Source organism: Aptenodytes patagonicus, chromosome 7 (assembly GCF_965638725.1).
Source record: "Aptenodytes patagonicus chromosome 7, bAptPat1.pri.cur, whole genome shotgun sequence".
NCBI lineage: Eukaryota > Metazoa > Chordata > Aves > Sphenisciformes > Spheniscidae > Aptenodytes > Aptenodytes patagonicus.
In genome coordinates, this window is record NC_134955.1 from 6940415 (window position 1) to 6967239 (window position 26825).

The 26825-nt window shown below is 39.1% G+C and overlaps 1 protein-coding gene across 1 annotated transcript; it reads right to left on the reverse strand.

Moving 5' to 3' along the window:
• Positions 1-1128: 1128 nt before the first annotated feature.
• CCDC34 (coiled-coil domain containing 34) lies at positions 1129-26825 on the reverse strand. The gene is made up of 6 exons (XM_076343856.1): positions 26570-26825; positions 22591-22723; positions 18809-18916; positions 5083-5241; positions 3248-3389; positions 1129-1615 (listed from the first exon to the last, which is right to left on the reverse strand). The coding sequence occupies exons 1-6, from the start codon at positions 26764-26766 to the stop codon at positions 1401-1403; spliced, it is 954 nt and encodes a 317-aa protein (XP_076199971.1). The 5' UTR covers positions 26767-26825; the 3' UTR covers positions 1129-1400.

Sequence of the window (26825 nt, forward strand, 5' to 3'; positions counted from 1 at the left end):
TTGCTGATGATATACCTACAGAAGCCCTTCTTGTTGCCCCTCACATCCCTTGCTAGTTTCAACTCCAGATAGGCTTTGGCTTTCCTAATCCCATATCCCTGCACACTTGGACAGTGTTTCTATATTCCACTAGGGTCACCTGTTCCTGCTGCCCCCTTTTGCACGCTTCCTTTTTGTATTTAATTTTAGTCAGGGGTTCCTTGTTCATCTGTGCAGGCTTTCTGCTACTCCTACTTGACTTTCTGCTCATTGGGATGGACCATCCTCGAGCTTGGAGGAAGCAATCCTTGAAAATCACCATCTCTCCTGGACCCCTCTTCTCTCCATGACCATATTCCACGGGATTTTTCCAAGCAAGTTCCTGAACAGGACAAAATCTGCTCTCCTGAAGTTCAGGGTTGTGATCCTGCTATTTGTTCCCTCCTCTAAGGATCCTGAACTCCACCGTCCCATGGTCATTGCAGGCAAAGCTGCCCCCAACCTTCACGTCCCTGACCAGTTCTCCCTTGTTTGTACATATCAGGTCCAGCAAAGAGCCTCCCTTTGCCAGCTCCTCTACCAGCTGTGTCAGGAAGTTACTAATGCTCTCCAGAAACTCCCTTGACTGCTTGCGCCCTGCTGTGCTGCCCTTCCAGCAGATTTCAGGGTGGTTCAGGTCTCCCTGTGAGACCAGGGCCTGCAAGTATAAGGCTTCTTCCAGCTGCCTGAAGAATGTCACACACTTCTGCCTGATCAGGTGGTCTGTAGCAGATGTCCACCACAACATTGCCCACCTTGGTCTCCGTTTTTAATCTTAACTCATTAGGTCTCAGCTGGCTAATCATTGGTCCTCAGGCAAAACTTCATGCATTCCTCCTGCTCTCTCCCTTCCTCGCCGTCCCAGCCTGTGCTTCCTAAAAAGCCTGTATCCATCCACTGCAGCACTCCAGCGATGTAAGCTATCCCACTACATCTCTGCGGTCCCAATGACATCATAGCCCTGCAACCGCACACAGGCCTTGAATTCCTTCCACATTAAGCCAAGAATTGTTTTAAAGTCTGTTATAATTAGCATCTTTAAAATAACCCAGTAATACTGTTGCCCAAAAGAATAATCACATACACAAAAGAACTCCTTCAAAAGCAAAAGAGGAGGAAAAGAAGAAACAATCCTGTGAGTTTTATTGGTATTGAGGTACAGTCCCATTACAATTGGCTAAATAAGACATTTTGGTTTTTTTACTAAAATGCAACATATAAAATCCATATTAAAAAGCTGATTGGTCAGTTAGCTGTAAATACAAAACCTGTTCACAAAAATAAAAAAAAAAAAGCAGCCTGTTTTGGACATACAACTACATATAACTTCATATTTATGGCCCAGTTCACTCAGGACCATAAGAATAGTTTTGTTTTCTGTACTAGAACTGCTTTCTGCACAAGGATCCAATACAAGGGTTGTTCTTGGGCTTATAAATTACCACAGGCGAAGACGCATGTGACTGACAAGATACAGGTCTCTTACTCTTCTTCATGGTAAGAACATTGTCTTCCTTTGGAGGAGGCACATGTACAGGTTTCCAAGGAATGGGGTTACAATATGCTGGAGCTGGATACGAATTTCCATTAGCACACCCTAGAACATTTAGAAAATACACATAACTAAAAAGGAATATTTACACTTCGAGCTTTACAATGCAAGCGGTTATAATAATCACCTGGACTAACAAAGACACAACAGCATCTTCAGAGGAAGGCAGCATAGGCACATCACAAAATTTAAATGATTCAAAGAAATAAAACTTCCACTTTTTTTTTTTAACCAATAACTGGCATATTCTTCATCGCTATTTAAAATAATAAGCAGGGCGAATGCTGTGTGACATTCAGAATGTTTCATATACTTAAAAGCTGTAAATGTCTATGAATTGGCTACTTTGCATTATTTCAAAGTATTTATAAATAAAACTTCCTGTCACCACATATGCAAAGCTCACGTATTTCTCCATCTTTGCTTAACTGTTATTCTTCATTTTATTGAGGAGGAAAATACACTAATTATCCACATATACATTAACAATCTGCAATTACAATCTGCAATTAATAACCTAGGGCCCATAAAGCAATATCAGAAAACTTAAAATGCAACAGAAGGAACATATTGCCTTATCAGTCATTTGTCTGTAGTGAAATTTCCGTGCATACATCACGTGGTTGGGTAAAACAAAGTCTGTAATATATTCTAGTACATGAACACAACTGAGTAGAGAAATATTTTTCAAAAATCACTTAAGTGATTGCAGCTGTGGGGAAGTAATGGAGGTCCAAAACAAAACATGAAGGCAAAGCATATCACCATCTATAAACAGATATAAGCAAAAGAGCAAAGGTCATTCACCTGCTTTACATATTTTCTTAAACATTCAGAGCCTGGAATTTAGGTCCTAAAATATTTTCTGTGGTGAATTCAAGTAACAACAATGATTTTAATTCTGTGAAAAAATAAAGGCAAAAGTATGTATATGTTTTTAAAGAAAATTTAATTAAGCACTCAAACGTAAAATGCAATACTATTTCTAACTGCTCTTCTGCTTTTGTACCACGTGGGATGACAAAAAAAAAACAAAAATAAAGTGAGACTCACAAAAGAGCACACTGTCAACAGCAGTCTCTTTAACACTTCCCTTTAAAACAAAAAAGGAATAGGATTAGAGACGCCAAGAAGGTGTGATGCAGGTGTAAAGCTAAATGGAAAGGAAACCTTAGCTCAGAACACAGGTTGATTCCCACGTCTCCTTTTTCAGACAGCACTTCTGTCAGCCTCTTACTAATCTTTGCGTCTCAAAAAACCACCTCTTTTCTAAGGGGGATTCAGGTGCAATAAGGTGGCACACACCTTCTGTAACACAAACACTAACTTTACAAGGATGCTAACATAACTGATCTGCTTCACAGGAACCAGTAATTGGCTCTAGTGATTCCTATGCCTGATAAGGAAAGTGAGATCAAAATCAGTTATAATTTGGTATGCCACATTATTCTCTCAAATAACATCATTTTCCTCCCAAATAACATGAAGGGCTACAAAAAATGTACAAAGGGTCTCAGAGTAAAAGCTTCTTTGACTTATTCCACATGAGATATTCATTCCCATGTGCCAAAATTAGATACTGGATGAAAATCTAAAATGGGGTTCATTTTACATTAAAAGATTAGAGGGAAAGAACCACAACCTAAGTCACTACATATGTGTAGTAGAAGTACAAACCTGTAGACTTCCCACGTGGGAAGCCATAACCATTTAAAACAGGGCGTGGTTTATTTCTAGCATTATGTAACCATTCCTTAAAGATCTTCTCTGATTTTGCTTTCTTCTCCTGTAGCTCAGCTTCCCTTTCTTTTTCTTTTTCCTAAAAATAAAAAAATCTAAGATACTTATAGACAAAGCCCTGTGCAATATACACAAAATGGTAAATAAATCTTTTGCAGATTCCCAGACTGCTGAATATATTTCAGATATGTTTTCAAATAGAAATACGTTTTCCTGACAATAGAAAAGTTGCATTTTTTTTCTTTAAGTCTGAAAAAAAAGAATAATCAACCTCTGCATTAATCCAGTGTTTCTCTGAGAAAAAGCTCTCAGAAACCTTTTGGAAGACTACATGTAGAAGATATTCTGAACATAACTGGCAGATGACCAGGGCCTACTGTGCTGCAGTTAGCCTAAAGAGGCTATTGCATCAGGGACAGCCATCCACTCTTCTCATTTACCCATATTCGTACAGCCCTATATCAGCCATGACTGGCTTGCCTCCAAGCCCGGAGCAGGCTGGGGGAACCATTAATCAGAAGTAAGAGTAAAAACAGTGTGTTTAGGCATGGCATTTGGATTTAAACTAAGTTTAATTGATACTGTGAACATGGCTTATAAGAACCTACATAATGAAGACATGACTAAAAGAATGCATGTGGTTTAAATCTGTCTGATGACTTTCATTTTCTTGGGTTTCAAGGTCCTTGTGCTATGCATTTTAGAGGCTCAGCAGAGACACAGAATCAGTTTGTTAAGCAGGAAAAACACCACCAGTACAGAATATTTAAGCGTGGTTTAATTATATGGGAAATTTTGAAAGACTGCAAAATTAAGGTCATTAAGGCCGGAAAATTGATCTGATACAGTTTACAGTATTTTGAAGTTAATCCAAAGAAATTATTATATGTACTTGTGACATACTTACAAATGTGTTCTGCACTTTAAGAACAACTGCTGTAATTACAGGGGGAATATAGATAAATTCTTCTCACCACAATCCTCCCCCACACTTAGCTACAACAGTAGTGTAGTACTCCTATAATATAACATATTCTACTGAAAAATTATACTGTAGTGTTAATTAAATTAAAATACAACCAAGCAACTTCACAGATAAGACATCTGGTCACACACTTCATAGTTTTCAGGCATAAACATTATCAATATGTGATATTTCCAAGGAATTCTGGATGATTCCTGCAAGCGTAGCCTTGTTAGAGCATTTGTTCTAGTGAACTAGAGGACCTCAAAGCCCATACTTTAGGAAGCTTACAACAGGTAAGAGGTTTTCTGAAGCTCACTATAAAAATACATAGGTGATTAATTAATAAGAAATAACATCAAAATTAGAACTCCCAGCATCAGATTGGTACAGACAAATATGAAGAAAAATGCTTTTAATTAGAAATATGTGCAAGTATAATGGTAATATCATGATAATAGTGGTGCTGGGAGAAAAATGCCCAGAATGCTGCCTATTTTCTATCTGAGTCACCCTGCAAAGGACTGAGTAATTAAGGTACGCTGTCTGCTTTGCATTTCTCTTTCCCCTCTCATATCACAATTGCAGTGGGTTTGCAAAGACTATTAACAAAAATGTGTTAATATGCATCTTGCTTTGCTGACCATACCTCAATGTCTTCAATGCACTAACATTACAACTTTTGAAAGTTTTTTTCATGTACGACACTGCCATTTGACAAATTCTAATCAATTCAATCAAACAATATATTTAATATAAGTCACAGATTAGGTAATCCCATCCAAATAAATGATTAGTTGATTAATACCTTCTCTTTCTTCTTCTTTTCTGCCTCTTCAGCTCTCTTCTTCTTTAACCATTCTTTATACTTTACCTCGGCCTTTTCTTGTAACTGCATTTTTTCTAGTTCCTTTGTGGCTTTTTCTGCCATTTCTTTGCTCAGCTTTTGTTCCCTTTCCCTTCTTTCCTACATGAAACAGATCAAAGAAACAGAATAGAAACTTTTCAGTATATTTCAATGGGCAATTCTTTTGAGGGATACAGTTAATTTTATTACATAATTACAAATAAAATTATCATAAACCTGAAAAAAATACCATATTGCGAGCTCTTTGAAGACAGAACCTATTCTTCCCTAGGTTCCAGATAAAATAGTTTTAAACATATAAACTTGTCAGAAAATATGATAAAAAATTTACTTTCAGCACTCCTTATGCTATTATATTTACCACTCTGTTCTATTTATTCAGACATTTTTTTAAAACAGTTCAGACACTTCTCAATATTTCTGGGAAAGAAATACATGTTGCAATTCTTGACAATGGTGTGTTAGTTATACTTTTCAGTGAATCCAGAGCACACTACAGTTCCAAATGGAAGTCAGGCAAACTGCTGCCTTCGAAGACTCATTGAGATATACAGATTGTTCAGCACACTTAAGCACAAACTGATATGAAAATAAGAAGTTCACATGAGAATCCAGTTCACGTTTTGTGGTATTCTCTACATTTTTTTATATTCTTTAGTTTATTTGTATATGGACTTCTATGAACTAATCTACACATTTCTCCTCTTCAAATGATGAAAGGGAAAATGAGAAAACTTTCTAAGGTAGGCAAAAAGTGGTAACTGAGTGTGAAGTGAAATTGCTACCTGTATAATCTGGAAGATACAACACACAGAGGCATCGTTCACTTCTACGTCTTTTCAGTGCGTGTGTATCTAACAGTACTCAACAATGTTTTGAGGACCATTCTCTAAGCTAACAAGCACATAGCGATGGCCTTTTCTGGATCTGGAGAGGGAGGTATTTGCATTTGAAGACTAACAATAGCTGTCACTTCCCTTCCCTGTAACCTTTATGAAATGTCTGGAATTCTACTGATTCAGTACTACTTCTGCTTAGCTTGCTTAGCTCTGAAGAACCTGCATATACACGTAGAGGCAAAAATCTTTACCAGACAAGCTGTGCACATGACTTGGAGGAGAGGCAGAAGACTTGAGATCAAACAGTTTCCACTTAGAATCATAGAATCATTAAGGTTGGAAAAGACCTCTAAGATCATCGAGTCCAACCGTCAACCCAACACCACCATGCCCACTAAACCATGTCCCTAAGCACCTCATCTACACATCTTTTAAATACTTACAGGGATGGTGACTCAACCACTTCCCTGGGCAGCCTGTTCCAATGTTTAACCACTCTTTCAGTAAAGAAGTTTTTCCTCATGTCCAATCTAAACCTCCCCTGGCGCAACTTGAGGCCATTAAAGGCCACTTCATAGAAAAGAACTGCTGAATAAAAACGCTGGTTTTCTTTTAAGGAATCTTTTTCTTGTATGCTCCTCTGCATACTCCTCTTGAACACAGGAGATGTGTAGTTTAGCAGGAACTTATGCTGACTCAGAATTATTATAGTTGGAAGTATGGATGTCAAATGCCTAGAACTACAGCTGCAAAGTATAATAAACTGGGTCTGTCTTTTTTATATAAAAGAGGAAAAACACATTTACAAGTAGAGCAGGAATATACTTCCCTTCCCATTTTACCTCTTGTAAGGACAAAAAGGCAGAAAGCTAGAGCTCCGCCCTGCTCCACCCATGGGCCCCTCCCCCCTCCTTTTTTCCAGATTTATTGCACTTTTGGAAAATCCAGTTATGCAAAAAGCAGAAGCCATAATACTGCAGCTGGGGACCAGCACAATTCTCTCAGTCTGGTCTAAACAGAATATCTGCTGGTTCAATCCTTGTCCTCCATACCAAAATTTACCAGTAATCCAATATAGTAGCATCATACAGAATAAAAACTTTAGCTTATATTGCCCTGCAAAACACTAACTCATTTCTACCATTTATTGGATGAGATGACGAGGTGTAAAAACAGGGCCAATAAAGAGAAAATGCACTGCTTTCAGGTTAAAACATTTGCCAATTTTTTGCAAGACTGGATAATAAACACTTTCACATTTGAATCCTTATCTACACTATATGAAATTGTCTCGATAAAGAAATCATTCTAAGGATAATCATAGCTTACTCTTGGCATTCATTTTTTCTGAGCATGTCACCATGCTAAATTGCAGACTTCTTATCAGAAGAAGCCAGTTTACAGAATTGCTTGAGGTAGTGGTGTGCCCCTCTCTGTGTTCGCCAACACTAGAAGCATTACTACAATTTTAACATCGGCAGCTAAATTATGCGTTAACTCTGGGGGTTTTTTCCCCCTTTTACAAGCTATCCCTTATTAACTGTATTTACCACAGTCTCTGAGGTGGATGTTTCTTCACCTAAACCATGATGATACTTTCAGTACCACTGTTTTGGTATACTCTTGTCAAATATTCTAATCTGACAACAAAGAGTTATTTGTGTACACACTGCACACAATTTCACAAAACAATTAGTTACTAACTATGTTTTCTCCTTGGTTTGGTGTTTTTTTTTTTTTAACTTCATTTCACTTCTAATACATTCTAGTGAACGTCAGCTGTATCTGTTCAGCAGTGTAGGGAAAATGGTCAGATATGAATAGACTCCGATTTCAAGGCATATTCTGGAATGTAGAACTCCATAGAACTACAAAATAATGGAAGTCTTATTAATATGATTTTACAACACTGTTTGTAAGGCCTGTAAATGTGATAAAATTACTATTTACAACTAAGACCAACGAAAAAAATAATTTCATTCTGGGAAAAAAAGAAGTTGAGATTCTGAAATGTTTTCCTACTAGTGAAGAATGGAAACAAGATCTTTCTTAGCATGAAACAAACCCTTCCATGATTAACTATGTTAAAAAGGAAAAATAATCTATTTTTGGCAAATTATGCAGATCCTAAGTATCACCTGCCTAAAAAACAAATAAACAATTGCCTAAGCTTTTCCTCCTCCTCCGTCTAAAATTCATCTTAATCTCTTTTATTCAGAGCTGTTCCTCTGTCGCTTCATTACCAAATATTCCCCACATGCATCTCTCAACAACTCCTGTTTCGAGACAATGATAGTCTGGGACACATAAAAAGCATTAATGTAGATGAGAGATATATACTAAAACAGTGAGTTAAAATCATTGGTGAAGGTGCCTTACAAAGATTTCAATTCTTTTGCTGTTTGCTGGCTTATCTCTATTGTACATGAAAGTAAGTTACAAAAGTAAGGATCTTTCAAAGCTGCAGTCTTTAACTAAGGGTCTTATCATACACAAAGCATGAAAATAAATATAGGAGAAAATGAAAAAAAATTGGGCCCTTCCATACCTAGGGGAATTGTTCAATAATGGACAACAATAATAAGCAGAAAATAGACTAAAAACCTTTCTAAAGACTGTAATTAAAAAGCAGGGAAGCTTCTTAAATTATGTATCTTTAATCACGATACTTCAGATGAGTTTAGCCCCTATCTAAGCTGACCCAAAGTTAAATTAGGTCTTATGTAAACAATGATATGCCATGCACACTACCATGAAAGCCACAACTATCGCTAAGTTTTACTTCCAGTGAGACATCCTTAACACGGAGAGAGTCCCTGCAGAATTGCAGACTTTGCAGCTGCCTAGAAATTATTCTGCAGACAAATCAGAAATGCTTCCTCTTTCTCTCGTGCACAGAACAGCTTTTCATTCATAAAGTTAGTGTACACCACATTCCCAGCTGTTTTAATAACCTGTTTCATGTCAAGCTCCTGTCACCCTGGCCTCCGCAGCTTCCCCCCATCCTCATTACTTTCCCTTATACAAGTCTATCAAAAATGCTAGGAATGTGCATATTAATGTACATGTTCTTCAATCCTCCCTTCACCTCTCCTTCCACATATATACAGGGGGAGGGAAATTATGTAATTTGTTTATGCTTGGTGTTGTCAGATTGGGTTTTAAAAATTCTCTTTGATCTTGTGTTCAAAACAGACATGATCTATTCACTAAACCACTAGCAAATTTACATACACTTTAAAATATGATTACAGGTATTACATAAATTAAGGTATTGATTGTAAACCATCCAATTACTCATTGCAAGAAAGGCTTGTTCTCCCGCCACCCCACCCAAGCACATTATTAAGGAGAAAGGATACAAATCTGGCCTGCGGGTTCACTGCTCTGGGCTGTGATCCTATCAAGCCTCGGAACCTAATGAAGCCTGGGCTAGGTCGGTACTTGGAAATCCCCCACCCAAAACAAATCCTGCCGTCCCACAAAGCAGTGATGGTGACTCAGTAGGCAGCATGTGTCTCACTGAGTCAGTACCAAACCAGTGTCTCATCAGCAGAACTACTAACTTTTCAAGAAAAATCAGACCTATGTATATGTGGAGAATTGTCAAAGGAATTTAAAATTTGAAGAAGCATCCCACTTTCTTCCTGACAGAAGGCAGAAATATTAAATAATTTTCCAGGCAGAAAACAGCCCAATTGCCATCGAACCAGAGACACTGTATCCAACTGGAAGAAAATTAATAAAATATACATTTCTGTATTTTCATATCAATGATTAAATGAGAGGCTGAAAGGGTCAAGTGCAGAGCTGCTTTCTGTTCTGCATTTTCTGTGTAGAGTGTCACTGAATAGAAATATTTCCAGAAATTAATGTTGTGGTTTATATTTTTAAGATACTTCTCACAGCAATCCTTTCCCATTTTCTGGTCTGCAGAACATGACAACATTTTTCTTTTCATACATAATTGATGGTTCTATTTCACAGCTGTTTGCTCCGACATCTTAGCTACCGCATTCTAGCATCATTTTATGCTGACTGATGGCGAAATATAGGAAAAGTCCACACTCCAACATCAGAACATACATCCAAATATCCTCATTTATCCTCATAATAATCCTGAACGTCAATCACATTTAACAGCCTCAGAAATCTGGGTTGTTCAGCCAATTGTTATTACCTTTTCAATTTAGCCCTATTATACAGCTCAGTCACCAAGCCTAGCCCACAGAAATACTTCTTTAATGTCTCCAGAATTGGCATGTGAAAAGAACAAGAGGCTAGAAAGGAGGTCAGTGAAACAACACTGAGCTGCAGTTGTCTACTGACAGGCAGGTTTACAACGATGTACTGCTCAAGTTCACACAGTCAATGTAGACCCCACTGCAGTCTAGTAATTGGACTGGTGTAATTGTAAGATGGTTACATACATGGATCTTTCTCCCAAACTGTGTTCCTTACATGGGGGTACTCTACATGACAAGCAGAAAGTCTTAGTGTACTTGGTCCCCGAACACTCTCGGGGTCTTCAGAAGAATGCAGACTCCACGAATGCTGCTGAAATACATGAGCACTAGTATTTTAATCATCTGCCACCCTGAACTCCTCCTCTACAAGTCTATCTAAAACTCATCCTAACACTAACCATGAGAAATTAGTTCATTCTACTTACAGAAATCTAAAGGTAAGTGTGGACACAATACCCATGGCATTGGCCATGCACGACCTCAAAGAAAAGTTTTGTGTAAAAAGGCACATCAACACTGTGCTTAAAAAAAAAAAAACAAAACCAACCCACAAACAACAAAAAAACCCACAAACACCCCACTGTTTTGTAAAGTACTCCAGGTCTAGACACTGAAAAACCCACAATATGCAGAAGAAAAAAAACCTTAAGAAATTAAGCCCAGAGTTACAAAAAAAAATTTAGATATGTAAAGACAGACTTGGGCTTGTAAACAGAAAATTCAACTTCTTAAACGATGTTGCTTCTCAAGGCTGGAAGGTATTTATGCCAGATATTTAAGCTTCCCTCACAACTACATTTCTTGAAAGGGTTCAGTCTTGAAAAAGGTGAACATCTCAGCATCTCTTTCAAGTCTAAACTGTCAGCAAAAACCATAGCACATCAGGCTCTACATAAAATGTAGCAGCAACCACTGCTTTGACTCAGAACAACAGTTCAGCTGTTAGAACATTAACCTAGGACAGGGAAGATGCGGATTTCATTACCTCTCTGCCTGAGGGGATTCAAACTAACATGTCCCACTGTGGGGAGAAGACTCCATCTACCAGGCTGCAGGCTGGGCTGACAGGATTCTCCACCTCTTCTGTTGAAGCTGTACCACTCCTCACAAAATAATTAACGATTCATTGGATGAAAGAAAGAGCGCATCAGTGAGCATGACTTTTTAACTTCACAGTCATGCTCAAGCTGCCGAACAGTCTGTGTTCTATACTAACAATGGTGAGATAAACTATGCATTAAACAACACGTCTTTGGAGTAGGAGTTGGAAACTAAGTCTCTCTTCTGGGAGGAATCGTGCAGCACACCAAGAAAGGGAAGTCTGCTCAAGAACATTGTCATTCATTGTTTTATAGTGTGCTTCTCCTAGGCTTTCATATTTCTCACTGCTTTTTCCTTCTTTAAAGACTATCAGCCAGTAGCAAAGTAAATTATAAGAACAAAATTTTCAATGAAAAAGCATGAAAATAGAATTTTCCCATCCCGTACCTGTTTTCCATTAAAATTATATTTTTCAGTAAGTAATGAGGACTTACTGAAAGAAAAAATGAGCAAAAAAAAGTTGAACATCAAAGTTCTATGATTAACGCCTGCTTTGCTCATATTTACTTTTAAGAAAAAATAAAAAGCAATGCCTTATTCTCTATTCAACAATGCAGAAAGTATTTGAAACGCTACAGTCAAATTAAGATTGGTATTAGAATAATTAGTTTTTCCAAGGTAAAATGTGTTACTTCACTATTTTTGCTCTTACAACTTTGCTAGATATCACATTAATATAGCATAAAGTATTATATGCAAGTTAAAGACTAAAGGATGCTAACAACATGAGTTTCAGAATTAGAGTTATTTGGGGATGCAAGCATTCTGCTTTTGAGATTTCAGTTATTGTTGCAAATATACGTATTACATATATGTACTGGTTTTTGGCTGGGATGGAGTTAGTTTTCTTCATAGCAGCTCCTGTGGTGCTATGTTTTGGATTTGTGACGAAAACAGTGTTGATAACACAATAGTGGTTTAGTTATTGCTGAGCAGCGCTTACACAGCTTCAAGGCCTTTTCTGTTTCTCACTCTGCCCCAACAGTGAGTAGGTCAGGGGTGCAAGAGAAGTTGGGAGGGGACACAGCTGGGAGAGCTGACCCCAACTGACCACATGACACACTGGTCAGCAGTAAAAGCTGGGGGAAAGGAGGAAGGGAAGGGACGTTAGGAGTTACGGCATTTGTTTTCCCAAGTAACCGTTATAGGAGATGAAGCCCTGCTTTCCTGGAAAAGGCTGAACACCTGCCTGCCGATGGGAAGTAGTAAATGAAGGGACTTTTTACAAGGGCATGTAGTGGTAGTGATAGGACAAGGGGTAATGACTTTAAACTGAAAGAGGGTAGATTTAGATTAAATATAAGGCAGAAATTCTTCACTATGAGGGTGGTGAGGCACTGGAACAGGTTGCCCAGAGAAGTTATGGATGCCCCATCACTGGAAGTGTTCAAGGCCAGGCTGGGTGGGGCTTTGGGCAACCTGGTCTAGTGGAAGGTGTCCCTGCCCATGGCAGGGGGGTTGGAACCAGATGATCTTTAAGGTCCCTTCCAAGCCAAACCATTCTATGATTCTATGATAATTCCTTATTTTGCTTTGCTTGTGCGCACAGCTTTTGCTTTACCTATTAAACTGCCTTTATCTCAGCTCACGAGTTTTCTCACTTTTACCCTTCCAGTTCTCTCCCCCATCCCACTGCAGGGGACCGAGTGAGCGGCTGTGTGGGGCTTAGCTGCCAGCTGGGGTTAAACCACAACAATATATAATATAAATATTTATATGTATTCATATGCATATACATGGATGGAATACTCTAGATATTTCTAAGCTCATATCCTATTGGCATTCTAAGAATGAAGTAGCTTTGCAAAGTCAATAAAGGTGGATTAAATATGATTGGAAGATACCATATTAAATAGAGCACAGAGGGTGGAGTGCACTGCATCAGTGTTAGTTTTTTAAATATTTAATCAAAAAGCTGTTGTTATCAGGCCTGACCTTTAATCCTAATATTTTATTCAGCATTAATTCATAAGAGGTTCTGACTGTAATTACAATGTTCTAAAGAATTAAATGGTCACATCAGTTTACAGACGCTTCACAGTTTATGCATCTACAATGCATTTCTCAAAGCCTTTGGTACTTTGATTTGAAGGCAATTAATCAGTAATTCAGCAGTTACATATACCTTACTTAAGTGTTCAATCCCATAGCTGTTGATAGGAATGAAAGAGACTCCACATCTCAGGATCAAAAGTTCACGTAAAACAGGAAAACAAAAAAACTTGCTACTGTCAACAAGCTTCCTATTCTATGGCAAAACATTAGGAAGTAAGTCATATAACTGAGGTTCTTCAGATACAGTCTTGTAAACACAGCACTCTTGATAGGTGGGCAAGTCAAACCCAAATTACATTTACAAACTATAAAGGCAGGGGCTGGGTTCCTGTTTACATGAAGATAACAACATTTCATGTGAGACTACATAAATGTCAAAACCATCCTCAGTTCTTTAGAGAAATACCAGGAGGTATTTCTAAGAGGACAGAGAATAAGGAAGAAAAGGAGTCTGGAAAGACAAAGGTTTTATAAACCAAACTCTAGCAAGGAGTTCTCCATACTGCACCTCATTCCGGGGAGATGAGGTTGTAAGGGTAAAGTCTTCCTGGAAGACAGCTACATATGTCTTGAATTAATCAACTCAAGGGCAAATGAGGGCAAAAAACCCAAACTGGCTTCAGACAGCAGCTTACATATTTTCCAAAACAGAAGCGAAGCTTTTCACTAGCATCTCCAGAAACTTCCATTGAGTATAACACAGTAAGTTATCAGGCAGTAGAACCAGTGCCTGGTCACACTGTGAAGGAACTTGGAATTGAACGATATTGGACAAATTCTGAATAGTGGTGGTCTTCAAAGGAAACACTACAAAAGAAAGTATGAATGAGTGATCAACTCTGAACATCTATGACCTCACCTATCACAATTTTTTTGCATATTTTATACCCAGCCAGAGTTTTGTCATCACATATTAATCCATCAGAACTTAGATGAGAGAGAAAAATCCTTGGAAGGAACCAGAAACGGCATTCCCCTATATTTTGAAGATGTTAAGCAGTACTTTTTATCATCTTCTTAAAGTGTTGTTTACCCAAGACTGTAAACAGTCTTGGTTATCATCTACAGCCTGCTAAGCCAAGCAGTCATGAAACATTTATTTGTTAAGCAAGAACACATTTGACAAGACACAAGTCACAAAGATGCCACTATGGAGAAGAGATTTTCAAAATATATCACACATGTAGGTCCCCCAATCCAAATAATTCCAAGATACAGCTGGGGGGAGGGGGTGTCTGTGTGTGATGTGAGGGGGGTGTTGGTGGTTGTTTGGTTTTTTTTTTAAACTTACTCAGGGGTGGAGAACAATGACTGAAGTTAACTGATCTGTTCAGTATCTACAGGTAGTCAGCATATAAACATGAAATGATAGACTGCAAAGGTCTTTTTTTTTTTTTTTTTTTTTTTTTTACAATAAATTCTAGCCATTCTTTACCTCTTGGTTTTATTTTCAGTAAAAAACTTCATTCCGCTAAGAATGGGTCCTTTCTTGGCCGCCCCACCCCCCCCACCACCCCCCCCCAAAAAAAAAGAAAAAAACACATAAAGTGCCAGAATGAACAGACATGGAGAAAATAAGCTTTCACAAACATTAATTCGAACCGAAAGAAATGAGACAGTAGCTAGTTTTCAATACCTATTCAAGATTTAGTTCTACAATGAGATGGAGATTGAGGATGTCAATTCCTTTCTTTTTAAACTCCACAGTTCAGCTATGAGTTGCCTACACAGAGCTCCTTACCGAACTGGAGTCTAAATACAGCAATTAGCAATCAAGCAAACATTTTAACATTCCAGAAAGATTAAGACAGATTCTAATGGCACTGCTGATCTATGTCCAGTCCTGCATACCACTCAAATCAAGGCTACTTTAATAATGAAAACATGACACAGAACACCAAGTTTGCTTGCTCAGCATTTATAATCATGCCCACCTCATTTTTACTAATAAATCTAACTAACTCAGAAGTAAAAGTTTTAGTTACACACAAAATCATGTTGGGTTCAAGCAAATTTTCTTCTGGAATCAAAAGCACGTTTGGAGATATTTTAGAGTTAAAATATTTTGATTGATATTCCTGTGACTTGCTAAAAAATAGAGCTCTATTACATCTAAAACAAAACAAGTCAAACAGACAATTTACTGTTTGCCCACAAATGACTCAATCTTAGGAGAGAGAGAAAGTAAGACTATTGTTGTCCAGCACAGATCTAGTATCTTACTGAAAATTGTAAAGGCATTAGTAGAACCAGGACAGTGCTTGACAGTTGATTTTATTAAGCTTTTAATTCCTAGTGAGCTGCAAAATTTTGCCACATTTGCATAAACATATTTCACAGCTTAGAATGTTCTTTGATAGCTCATATTTCAATATATTACTTCTAGTTCATTCACAACCTTTAAAATCACAAAAGCTATTGTTCTGGTTTCGGCTGGGATAGAGTAAATTTCCTTCCTAGTAGCTGGCACAGTGCTGTGTTTTGGATTTAGGATGAGAATAATGTTGATAACACACCGATGGTTTAGTTGTTGCTAAGCAGTGCTTACGCTAGTCAAGGACTTTTCAGCTTCCCATGTCCTGCCAGCGAGAGGCTGGGAGGGGGCACAGCCAGGACAGCTGACCCAAACTGGCTAAAGGGACATTCCATACCATGTGACATCATGCTCAGTATATAAACTCGGGGGAGTTGTCCGGGGGGGCCGCTGCTCGGGGACTGGCTGGGCATTGGTCGGCAGGTGGTGAGCAACTGCATTGTGCATCACTTGCTTTGTATATTATTATTCTTATTACTATTATTATTATGATTTTATTTCAATTATTAAACTGCTTTTATCTCAACCCACAAGTTTTCTCACTTTTACTCTTCCGATTCTCTCCCCCATCCCACCGGGGGTGCGTGGGGAGTGAGCAAGCAGCTGTGTGGTGCTCAGTTGCCGACTGAGGTTAAACCACGACAGCTATTTACATAGAAGATTATTAAATGGTTATGATTCTTTTATTTTCAAAAATAGTTTATGCAAAGTGATTGGAAGCATAAAAAAAACTTCACAGCGTATAGTTTTAAATATATATTAAACAATAAAAAACCGAAACTGCCAGTGAACTAAAATAGTGCTCAAGCTTTGCTTCCTAACCTGACCCTAAAGGACTATATTTAACAGTCAGAGCATCACAACTGACATTGCCATGCAACAAAATGCAAGAAAACTGGCTTGGCATACAGAAAAACAGCAGAATTATTTTATGCACGTACAAGCTTCTAATTCTGACATAAATGTCTCTCATATTCACAGTATGAAGATTTTTCCAGCAGTGTCTCCTGATGCTGGATGCTCAAGATGAAGGAAAAAGTTTCATGTACGCTCAACCATCCCTTACTTCCTTCGTCAGTACAGTATTCAGCAATGGGAAAGCACACAGACTTGTGGAGATCATAGAGGTAATATCCCAAAAGTACTGCCTCCTGTCAAGTAAAGCATTTTCTGCAGTCTACACACACGGGGCTCAGAATCGGTAACCAGATATGAAAAAGGCGAGTGCTTAATGCATATTTCAGTGAAGAATACTGTGAGTTTTGCCCCAAGGAGCACCTTTTCATGCTTCTAGGAGGAAATGAAGTCAGCTTTCCCAAATATGAGATGTATGCATGCTCCCCAAGAAAATCATAGCAACTGTCAGTGCTCATGAATCTAACCTTAAACTTCATGTGAAATCTTCACGCAATTTTAAACACCTTCTTAGTCACTGAATTGACATAATTATCCTTCAGTCTGTGTCCAGATCCACAAATAATCTTGTGGAAACTTGAAGTGGTAAGGTCTACGCAGCACAAATGTTAATATCCTAAAGACAGCTAAGCTTTTAAGTTCAGTTTGTTCTTGATTTGAGTGTGGTTTACAGAAAAGACTAGCCAATGAATCATCTGATTTAAATGAAAATCAGATTACTTTTGGTAAAAGCTTGGGACATGGCCTAAGCATGACCTTATCCTTCCAAAACATAATATGATAAAGTCCAGACAAATATGTTTTTTCCCCTGTCTTCTGGGCTGATGTGATTACCGTAAAAAAGACCTCCTATTCCCATTGACAATAGAAAAGAAGTTGTTAATCAGTAAATTCACAAAGACAAAGGTCCAAGGAGGACCCAAATAGGTAGATGTTTACAGAAGTTGAAGGCAGGGGGGCGGGGTAGGAGAGAGAACAAGAACTTTCACTGTTTTGAACTGTGAACAATTTTAACAGGCAGCCCAAACGCTTTCAAGGCAATGAATAGTTACAGACACCTATAATTTAATTTGCATTTTAGAAGAGGAAAATGGCATTGTTTGTGCTGAATAATAAATCTTCTACTTTTTGCTGTGTAGTTTAATAAGGAAGGATCCTTTCTACATCATAATACATGCTTAGAGCAGGACTGGTTTTAGGGCAGGTTTATGCCAATCATCCAGTCAGCATTGAGACTAAGAGTAATTAGGTTAGATCCAAACACAGGTTACTCTAGTGGTTCTAGATTGAATCTGAAGGAGTTCTGAAATGGTGAAAAATGTATGATGTCTGGATATCTAGCCCAGCTAGTGCCATTGTGGTATTTTTAATCAATTTTCATCTGATTTTATTCAGAACCATAAGTACAGAATGGTAAGCAACTGGTATTGCTACAGACCGTAAGACAATGAACGCATATGCCCACAAACTACCAGGGACTGAACAAGACCAAGCCTCTCAAACATTCCCATTTTTGCCACCCAGTACACATGCTTGCTTTGTGTGACACAGAGCTGTACAGTGCCCAGTTGAGATCAGGATTCTGTCTACTTCTGACCCTGGACTTAGGCATCTCTCTCAAGAGGACTTAAAAAATTTTTTGATCCCACTCAGAAATGATTTTTTGGATGAAGGAATTCCCAATTGCTAACTGTGGTTTACTGAGAATTTCCTGAATCTGGCCTCACACCTCAATTATCCCTCTAAACTCTACCATACTATTTGCCTGTCCACAATGGTACTTAACTAAATCCTTCTTCTGGCTCTACGTGGTGTACAAGAGATTGCAGACAGTCAAGACGTACACTTTACCCAAAATGCTTGTGCATTGAACCTAGGAAGTGAGAAAGAGTAGGGTATACTGAAGACCAGAACCCCAGCTATAATTAGCAGAAGGCTACTGCACAAGATGTAGGCCAGTTGTCAGTTATCTGACTACTCAGAAAACAAATCTCTTTATACCTTATGGGAAAAAAAAAGAAATCAGTCTTGGAAAAATGTTTAACTGCATGGGCGTGGTTTTATAATTTTCAATTAAAATAGCCATTCATTCAGCAAACTAAAAACATGGTTGTCCAAACAGTCTAAGTAAATTTTACATAGGTTTACTTAAGCATGGTATGTGCTAGAATATTTGCAGCCAAAGCAATATTTACCTCTTCTCTTTTTTTTTGGACCCATTCCTTGTGCTTCTCTTCAGCTATCCTTTTCCTCCTTTCACATTCTTGCTTTTGCTTCACCTTCTCAAGCTGTATATTCCTTTCCTAATTAAAGAAAAAGTATACATATTAAATCCGTGGTGACCATCTACACCAATACACTCAATACTGGAAATAGTGCTGCAGTTAAAACAATGTAAGCATTAGATTTTGAAATTCTTCATTAAGGTTTTGGAAAAGATGGACAACAGTCAACACAGAAACATTATGGAATACAATAAATGGAAATGTATAATTTTTAGAATATGAACTGGAAATAGGTATTTTAATTAGGCTTTGGAAACAATTCAACATAACAAATCACTCAGCTTATTTAAACGCCCTTTCAGTCAGCGGAACCTTCATTTGCAGCAGTACTTTTCTACAACACCTAAAATTTACACAGTGTACTGCTCTGCGTTCAGGAAGGCATCAAAAGCTAAGTGAAATATTACTCACTTGTGATTTTTAGTACCAGAACTACAGGAACCTTAGGGCTTAACCCAAAGCTTATTAAAGACAAAATTATTGCAGATTTTAGCAAACTTTGAAACAGAAGCTTTATTTTGAAGATGAGAGAAGAAATTCCGAAGTATCTTTATAGGACATACAGTATATATGCAATCACTTATATCTCTCCAAGGAAATGAATTGGTAAAGAAAAAAACACGACTAAGATGACAATTTGAGATGTCTAGCTTCTCTAACAGTAGCATTAGCACAAAGTGCTATTTTGCAATGAAAATTCATACCTTCAAACATAGATAGATGGAATTATTTCCATGAAACTGATTTTATGGTCCTTACACTGCAGTCAGTTTCAGAGAGAACCCCCTCTTCTTAGGACATTGAACTTCAATTTAGTAAGACATTAAGAAAAAAATAGGAGCCTACAGAGAGCTCAAAGAAAACACTCACAATACAGACATGGTTTGAAAATATAGTTGTTGCTGTATTGAGGCAAAGTTACAGAGACTAACACCTCCTTTGAGTTTGGAGACATCTATATTGCAGGGACCCTGGTTTCTGTAAAAGGTGATGGCACCATAAGTACCTTAGAAGACCCCATCCACTATCCACTCCAAAAGTTTATCCACATTTCTGACATTCAGGGCAGACTCAGTGCTGCTGTCAGCAAAAGATCTAGGACTTCACAGTTGTTTTTTAGGATATCAGTTTAGAATACTTTTTATATGCAAATGTAGTAATACATTTTTATATCACAATCACATACTTTGTTCTCTTCTGGCATCTTACAAAAAGGTTGATTGTCTTTTTTCCCCTGATATAAGCTATTTGAGTTGCCTATATTGCAGTTTAACATCTAATGTTTTCAAAAATCTTACAAAATAAAAATAAAACATTTACCTATTCCACTGATTTCTACACAGCTTTAAGTAATCCTTGTCCTATGACTGCTCTTAATATATAGTTGAGATATCTTTACATTCATATAAATTACATAATATAAATTACATGTAGATTACATTTAGTACTGCGTAAATGCTGTTGTGTGATACACAAGAATAAATTGCTTTGGTTCCTCATCAAGACCACCTGAGAAGTCCATACACAAACCACATTTTCTACATGACACCAGAAATTACTTTGGCTCATTTTTTGTACTTAAAAATCAAAATAGGGAGAGATGATTACCGAATTGGAATCTAAACGGGAAGTCATGAAATGTGTGGTGAATATTAACGGATCAGAACATACTCCTCAAGTTTAACAAACTGTTTTGGTGTTATGCTGATCTCTAAAAGACTGTTCCAGAACCTTCCAGCGGTGGGTGTTTTATAAACAATGTGAGGAAGCCCACATAAAACAGCTGTATGTTATATTCACTTCACAGATAAAGTGAATCACAGAAAGTTTAGGACATTGCTCAAGGTCAAATACTAAATCAGCAACTAAAGTGAGAAATGATCTAACTTTGATGTGATTGTTCTAACCACTACCCAATACTTCCAATTTGATTTTAAACAACAGTATCATTTAAACAACTGCAACTACAAACATGTTGGGTTTGCGTGGCAAGGTTTTGGCAGTCGGGGAGGCTACAGGGGTGGCTTCTGTGAAAAGCTGCTATAAGTGTCCCCTATGTCTGATAGAGCCAAGGCCAGCCGGCTCCAAGATGGAGCCACTGCTGGCCAAGGCCGAGCCCATCAGCGACGGTGGTAGCACCTCTCTGATAACATATTTAAGGGGAGAAAAAAAACTTGCACAACTGCAGCCAAAGAGAGGAGTGAGAATACATGAGAGAAACAACTCTGCAGACACCAAGGTCAATGAAGAAGGAGGGAGAGGAGGTGCTCCAGGCACCAAAGCAGAGATTCCTCTGCAGCCCGTGGTGAAGACCATGGTGAGGCAGGCTGTCCCCCTGCAGCCCATAGAGGTTAACAGTGGAGCAGATATCCACCTGCAGCTCATGGAGGACCCCATGCCGGAGCACATGGATGCGCCTGAAGGAGGCTGTGACCCTGTGGGAAGCCTATGCTGGAGCAGGCTCCTGGCAGGACCTGTGGACCCATGGAGAAAGCAGAGCACATGCTGGAGCAGGTTTGCTGGCAGGACTTGTGACCCCATGGGGGACCCATGCTGGCGCAGTCTGTTCCTGAAGGACTGCACGCCGTGGAAAGGACCCACGCTGGAGCAGTTCGTGAAGAACTGCAGTCCATGGGAAGGACTCACATTGGAGAAGTTCGTGGAGGACTGTCTCCCATGGGAAGGACCCCACGCTGGAGCAGCAGGGGAAGAGTGTCAGGAGTCCTCCCCCTGAGCAGGAAGGAGCGACAGAGACAACGTGAGATGAATTGACCGCAACCCCCATTCCCCGACCCCCTGCACCACTTGGGGGAGAAGAGGTAGAGAACTCGGGAGTAAAGTTGAGCCCAGGAAGAAGGGAGGGATGGGAGGAAGGTGGTTTAAGATTTGGTTTTATTTTCTAATTATCCTACTCTGATTTGATTGGTAATAAATTAAACTAATTTCCCCAAGTCGAGTCTGTTTTGCCCGTGACGGTAACTGGTGAATGATCTCTCCCTGTCCTTATCTCGACCCATGAGCCTTTTGTTATATTTTCTCTCCCCTGTCCAGTTAAGGAGGGGGAGTGCTAGAGTGGCTTTGGTGGGCACCTGGCATCCAGCCAGCGTCAACCCACCACACATATTAATCAAGAAAAGAGGTAGCTCTCACTTAATTCTACCCCAGTATTCAAGAACTGTTCATTTGCAAGGGGGCAAAAGATAGAAGGAGGAAAAAAAATGCTGGGACAGGGAAACCTATCCTGGGAAAGAACACCAAACAGTTGCATAATTACACACTAAGTGGGTAACAACATTGTGCCTCATATCTAACCAAGTAGCTTGGCATACTTACACCCAGCACACGCCCTGTCGTGTTTTACTACCTACATGCAAGCATATGTACCCATGATGAAAATCAAGGTACCAATTACATAAATATGTTTTAATCCTTTAAACTCGAACCATTAACTGACAGTTGGATAAGCAAAATATTATACAGCACCACTTCAATGAAGCATAACATTTAGCAAAAGAGAATGCACATAGCATGAATCATGTCAGCATTGTTTAAACCAAACACTATGGAGGCCCAAGACACTAAAAAATAATGGACAAAACTACTTGCGTTTCCACAACCAAAAGTAGAAAAAAAAATTCCTGTGCTTGCTACCTTCTATTAGACTTAACATCAAGCCAATCAGATGTATTCACCTCTGTGGCTCTAGCTTGTAAGCGGGCACGTAGTTCCTTCTCTTTGCCAATGAACCATTCTTCCCATGGTGAAAGATTATCTTTCAAGGGTGACTCTTTCTTCCCCCCTGCTATTTCAGAGTCTTCAGCCTTCCTGAATTAAAAACAAGAAATGTAAAAGAATATTATCTGTAATATATTTGATTGAAAAGTTAAGCAGTGCTACTGCCTTGAAAAATGACATTTCTTTTACGGCCTATTATGACAACAACGACATCATTTTTCTACTTGCTTAGTAATCTCCAGAATGGATAAACGGCATTTATAGTGCACCTCTGACCATCCCCCTTATGTTCTACTTATTAAATTCTAGCTTGTTAGTGATTTCCCACCCACCCACCCTGTTCCAAACTGCGGAACAGATTCAACCATTACCTTTTATGAACTAAACAAAAGCTAACACCAGAAACATCAGAGTGTCACCTTCCTTCTCACATAAGGAAACCAAGGGAAACCAGAGATTTAACATTAACATCCTGTCCTTGGTCACAGAGAGGCTCCATGTATCAAGCGGCCTTTAGCACGAGCAAAGAATAATCAAGAATATTTTTTCTTCCTTCAAGTCCTATAGAATTGGATTCATGATACCAAGCAACCTCAGCATTAAGAGTCCATTCGCTCTAATAGGTAAAGTTTTCCACCCTAAAAAGCTTTCACAGAAAACATACTTAAGAAATATGGCGTGCATACAATACTCGATGATGTTATACAAGGTTCTATTAGACTTTTAATAGGATACCTTGCATAACTCACTCATAACTTCTTTACTCATGAATAATGCAGCAATCCTAGCCCCAGGCCAGAAATATCTTTTATAATATTTTATACATGTACTATCCCATAAGTAAGACAGTATATTAGGCTCTAAGTGAACAAAAATTGAAAACATGCCAATAGATTTCTTTATAAGATTTCTTCTGTCTTATACAGAATTTTTTCTTAACAACAAAACATTGAAACTAGACTTCACTTTAGTATTTTATATGGACATATGGGCTCTGGAAATACCTACCTACGTACATACTTCACTACAGTGAGTAATTCTGTTTGCTGAATTCAAGCTACAGAAGAGGCATCCAAACAAGCATATTATGTTAATGCTTCTGAAAGAAATCTTTTAAGCATAAGATATCTGGTTTTCAATATAAATTATCAATAAGTTATCAATATAAAAGTATTATGTATTCACAGGGAACAGCAATACTCTGTTGCAAAACATTTTGTGTCCCAGTAATCTTTAGAATATATTTCTGCGATACAAAGCATCTGGGGACAATGTCAGTGCTAAGGAGTTTTGTCCTACTTTTCTCCATTGTTGTTACCCACATGTGTGTGCGCTAACATGACTGTTCGCTGGTCAAGCTGTGACACGTCCAGGGGAACCGATTCACGCTGAAACTACCCTGGAAAAGGGTTGTTTTCCCCACACAGAATCAGCCCCCGACCCTCTTTATACTGTGCTGCCACAGAGATGTAGCACAACAGAACTGACAGCACACCCTGACACACAGACACTGCACGGACAGAAGCAGCACAGGCCAAGCACTCCCAAGCCCAGCATTGTCCAACACATTCTGCTGCACCCTAGGGCTTTTATGCTACAGCATTAACAAAGCCCAAAAATTTAACAGAGGCAGTTTTTAAACAGGTACATATAATAAGGGATGCAACTTAAGAATGCATAGTAACACATTTTGTTATAAAATAACTCTCTGAAAGTTTATTAAAGATAAGGATAAAAGTATTGTGCATTCAAATTCAGGAAACCAACGCAACTTTGTCCAGACTTGACATTTTGGGCAGGGATACTTCCTCAATACATTCTTTTGCTGTGCATGATTTGCATTATGGCACCTTGCACTAGAATAATGCTGACATATTAGACCAACCTGAGAAAAAGTACTAGTAGAAGGAATGAATTAAGAAAAATAATATTTACTATGTGTTTTCTTGTATCAGTAGTTATAGAGTTAAAGCTGTTAACTTCTCAAAAAAATAATTCACAGTAATAAATTAAAAACTTATTGTATACAAGTAAGAAATAACAGAAAATGAAGTTTAAACAGAGGAAAACACAAGCTCAATACGAAGAACTGTTAGGAGAAACATTTCTCTTCTGCAGTACTGTGTCTAAAGCTCCCAGATTGCACCGGAGCACAGACTGGAACTCAATCCTTCTCAGTGTGCATCCCAGCCACCGGTCGCACTCTCCCTGGCACACTGATGATGCATTTCAAGCCACACAGACCCTGAATTTCATGGGACCATTTTCTGAAATGCTAGCATGTTCACAGCTACGACCTTCCTCAGAATAATTAAAATAACAGACTTTGTAAAGCGCCACATTCTCAAGTGCACGTTTCTTTTTAAATAAGTATCTTAAATCAAATTAGATACATTTGGCATTAGAACTGAAGTCTGAGTAATAGAAAACACTGTGATTATCATTTACCATGTAGTCACTTAAGTCACACCATCAAACATAACACTGATCCATAATGAAAGTATGAAAATGCCTAACACCATTTCACAAAGCCTCGTTTTCAGCCTCTCTCTTTTGCAAATATCGCATTTCCCACGTTAAATGTCTGCCTCCGGCTAATTTTTGTGTAGTTTTAAGAGGACAACAACAAAAAGACTCTTTGAGAGAACGTGTGCATATGTGGGGGGGTAGTGGCTGTGTAAGAAGAAGTGTTTTTTATTATTACACTTTTAAGATCTTGGCAGTTATACACGGAAGCTGCTATATGAACATTTGGTAGACACTTACTACAACAGAGTAGCAGTATTATTCAGATGCAGTGTCTGCATGAGTGAGGTATATATTGTGCCCACAGAGTTTCGTGAGATTGTTCTAACTCAGGCCCTAACAGAGGTCGCCTTCAGTTGCATCTTACCGCTGCCAGGGAATACTGCAGCAACAGGCCCAAAAATTGAGAGCTGTTTCAAGTAGTATCTCAAGCTGCAAAGACATGTAGTAGTTTGAGCTGAGTGCTACAGAACTTCAAGGTACATGAACAAAATTGCTTATTAGGAAGGAGTAAAAGGAAAGGTAACAGAAAACCTGAAACAGGAGGGACCATAAACTGGCTAATACCCTTTGCACTCTGAAGCTTCCATTTGAACACTTTCCCTGGACTTCTAGCACTTTTTTCAACAAATGCTTGTAAGAAAAGTTCAGTGTGGTCCACATTCCTTCACTGCTCTCCGTGGAAGTTTGAGAACCACCCAGGAACCCTGCACCCCCGTGAAGCTCAGCTGTCCTTCCCTTACCCCCACTGGCACTTTTAGCTCAGTTCAGTCTTGCTAGTTACATCCACCATCAGTTACTGCACAGATCTGTGACGTTTCCATTGCAAAGGTCGTATCCCAGAATGAGACAGGCAGTCCCTGCTCTTCCCCCTTCTATTTTAAAGGCAGGAACAAAAATTATTCTCCTGTCAGGCAGAGGAGATCCCAAGGGAAAGAAGGCAAATTAAGTTTGCGTATAATTAAAAGGGAATGAAATTAAGCCACTGGAACAAGAACTGTGCAATGCATACACACAAAACTGACTCTGGATATAGCTATATACACTAGGCAAAATAGCCCTTTAGTCTCTAAGAACATTTAAAAGGATGACAGGAACGGCTGTAGCTTTTTAACTTGCAAACACCCTGAGGCTCAGGTCAACAGCTTCTAGATAGTTTACAAACCCATGAAAATACTCAACTGCCCGTAGAAAAGACTGCCATAACCTGCGACTTCCCAAGATATCGTAAAAAGGGAACGAGGCGCCTAGAGCGCTTATCTATGCAAACAAATCTACACTTATGTGAAATAATCTTCCGTCCCCAACAAAGGCCTCAAGCGGAGGGAGGCGAGTACGGGAGTCCGGCTCCTCACGCAAGGGGCGGCCCCAAGCTCCCTGCTCGAACCTGGGCCCAGACGCAGGGGTTACCTATCGCCTCGCCGGCTCCGCGAGGCCGCCGCCCGCTCCTCCTCCTCGCCGCTCGGGGAGCTGGGGCGGGACGCGGGGGAGGGCGGGGAGCAGCCGGAGAGACTGAGGGGCTCCTCGCCCTCGGAGCTGGCGGAGGACGGCGGGCTGAGGCGGGCGGCCCTCCTCCTCCTGCCGCGGGTCCGGGCGCCGCTGCTCATGCCGGCGGGTGGAACCCGAGGGAGACGGCGGCGGTTAGCGGCGGTTAACGGCCGCCTCC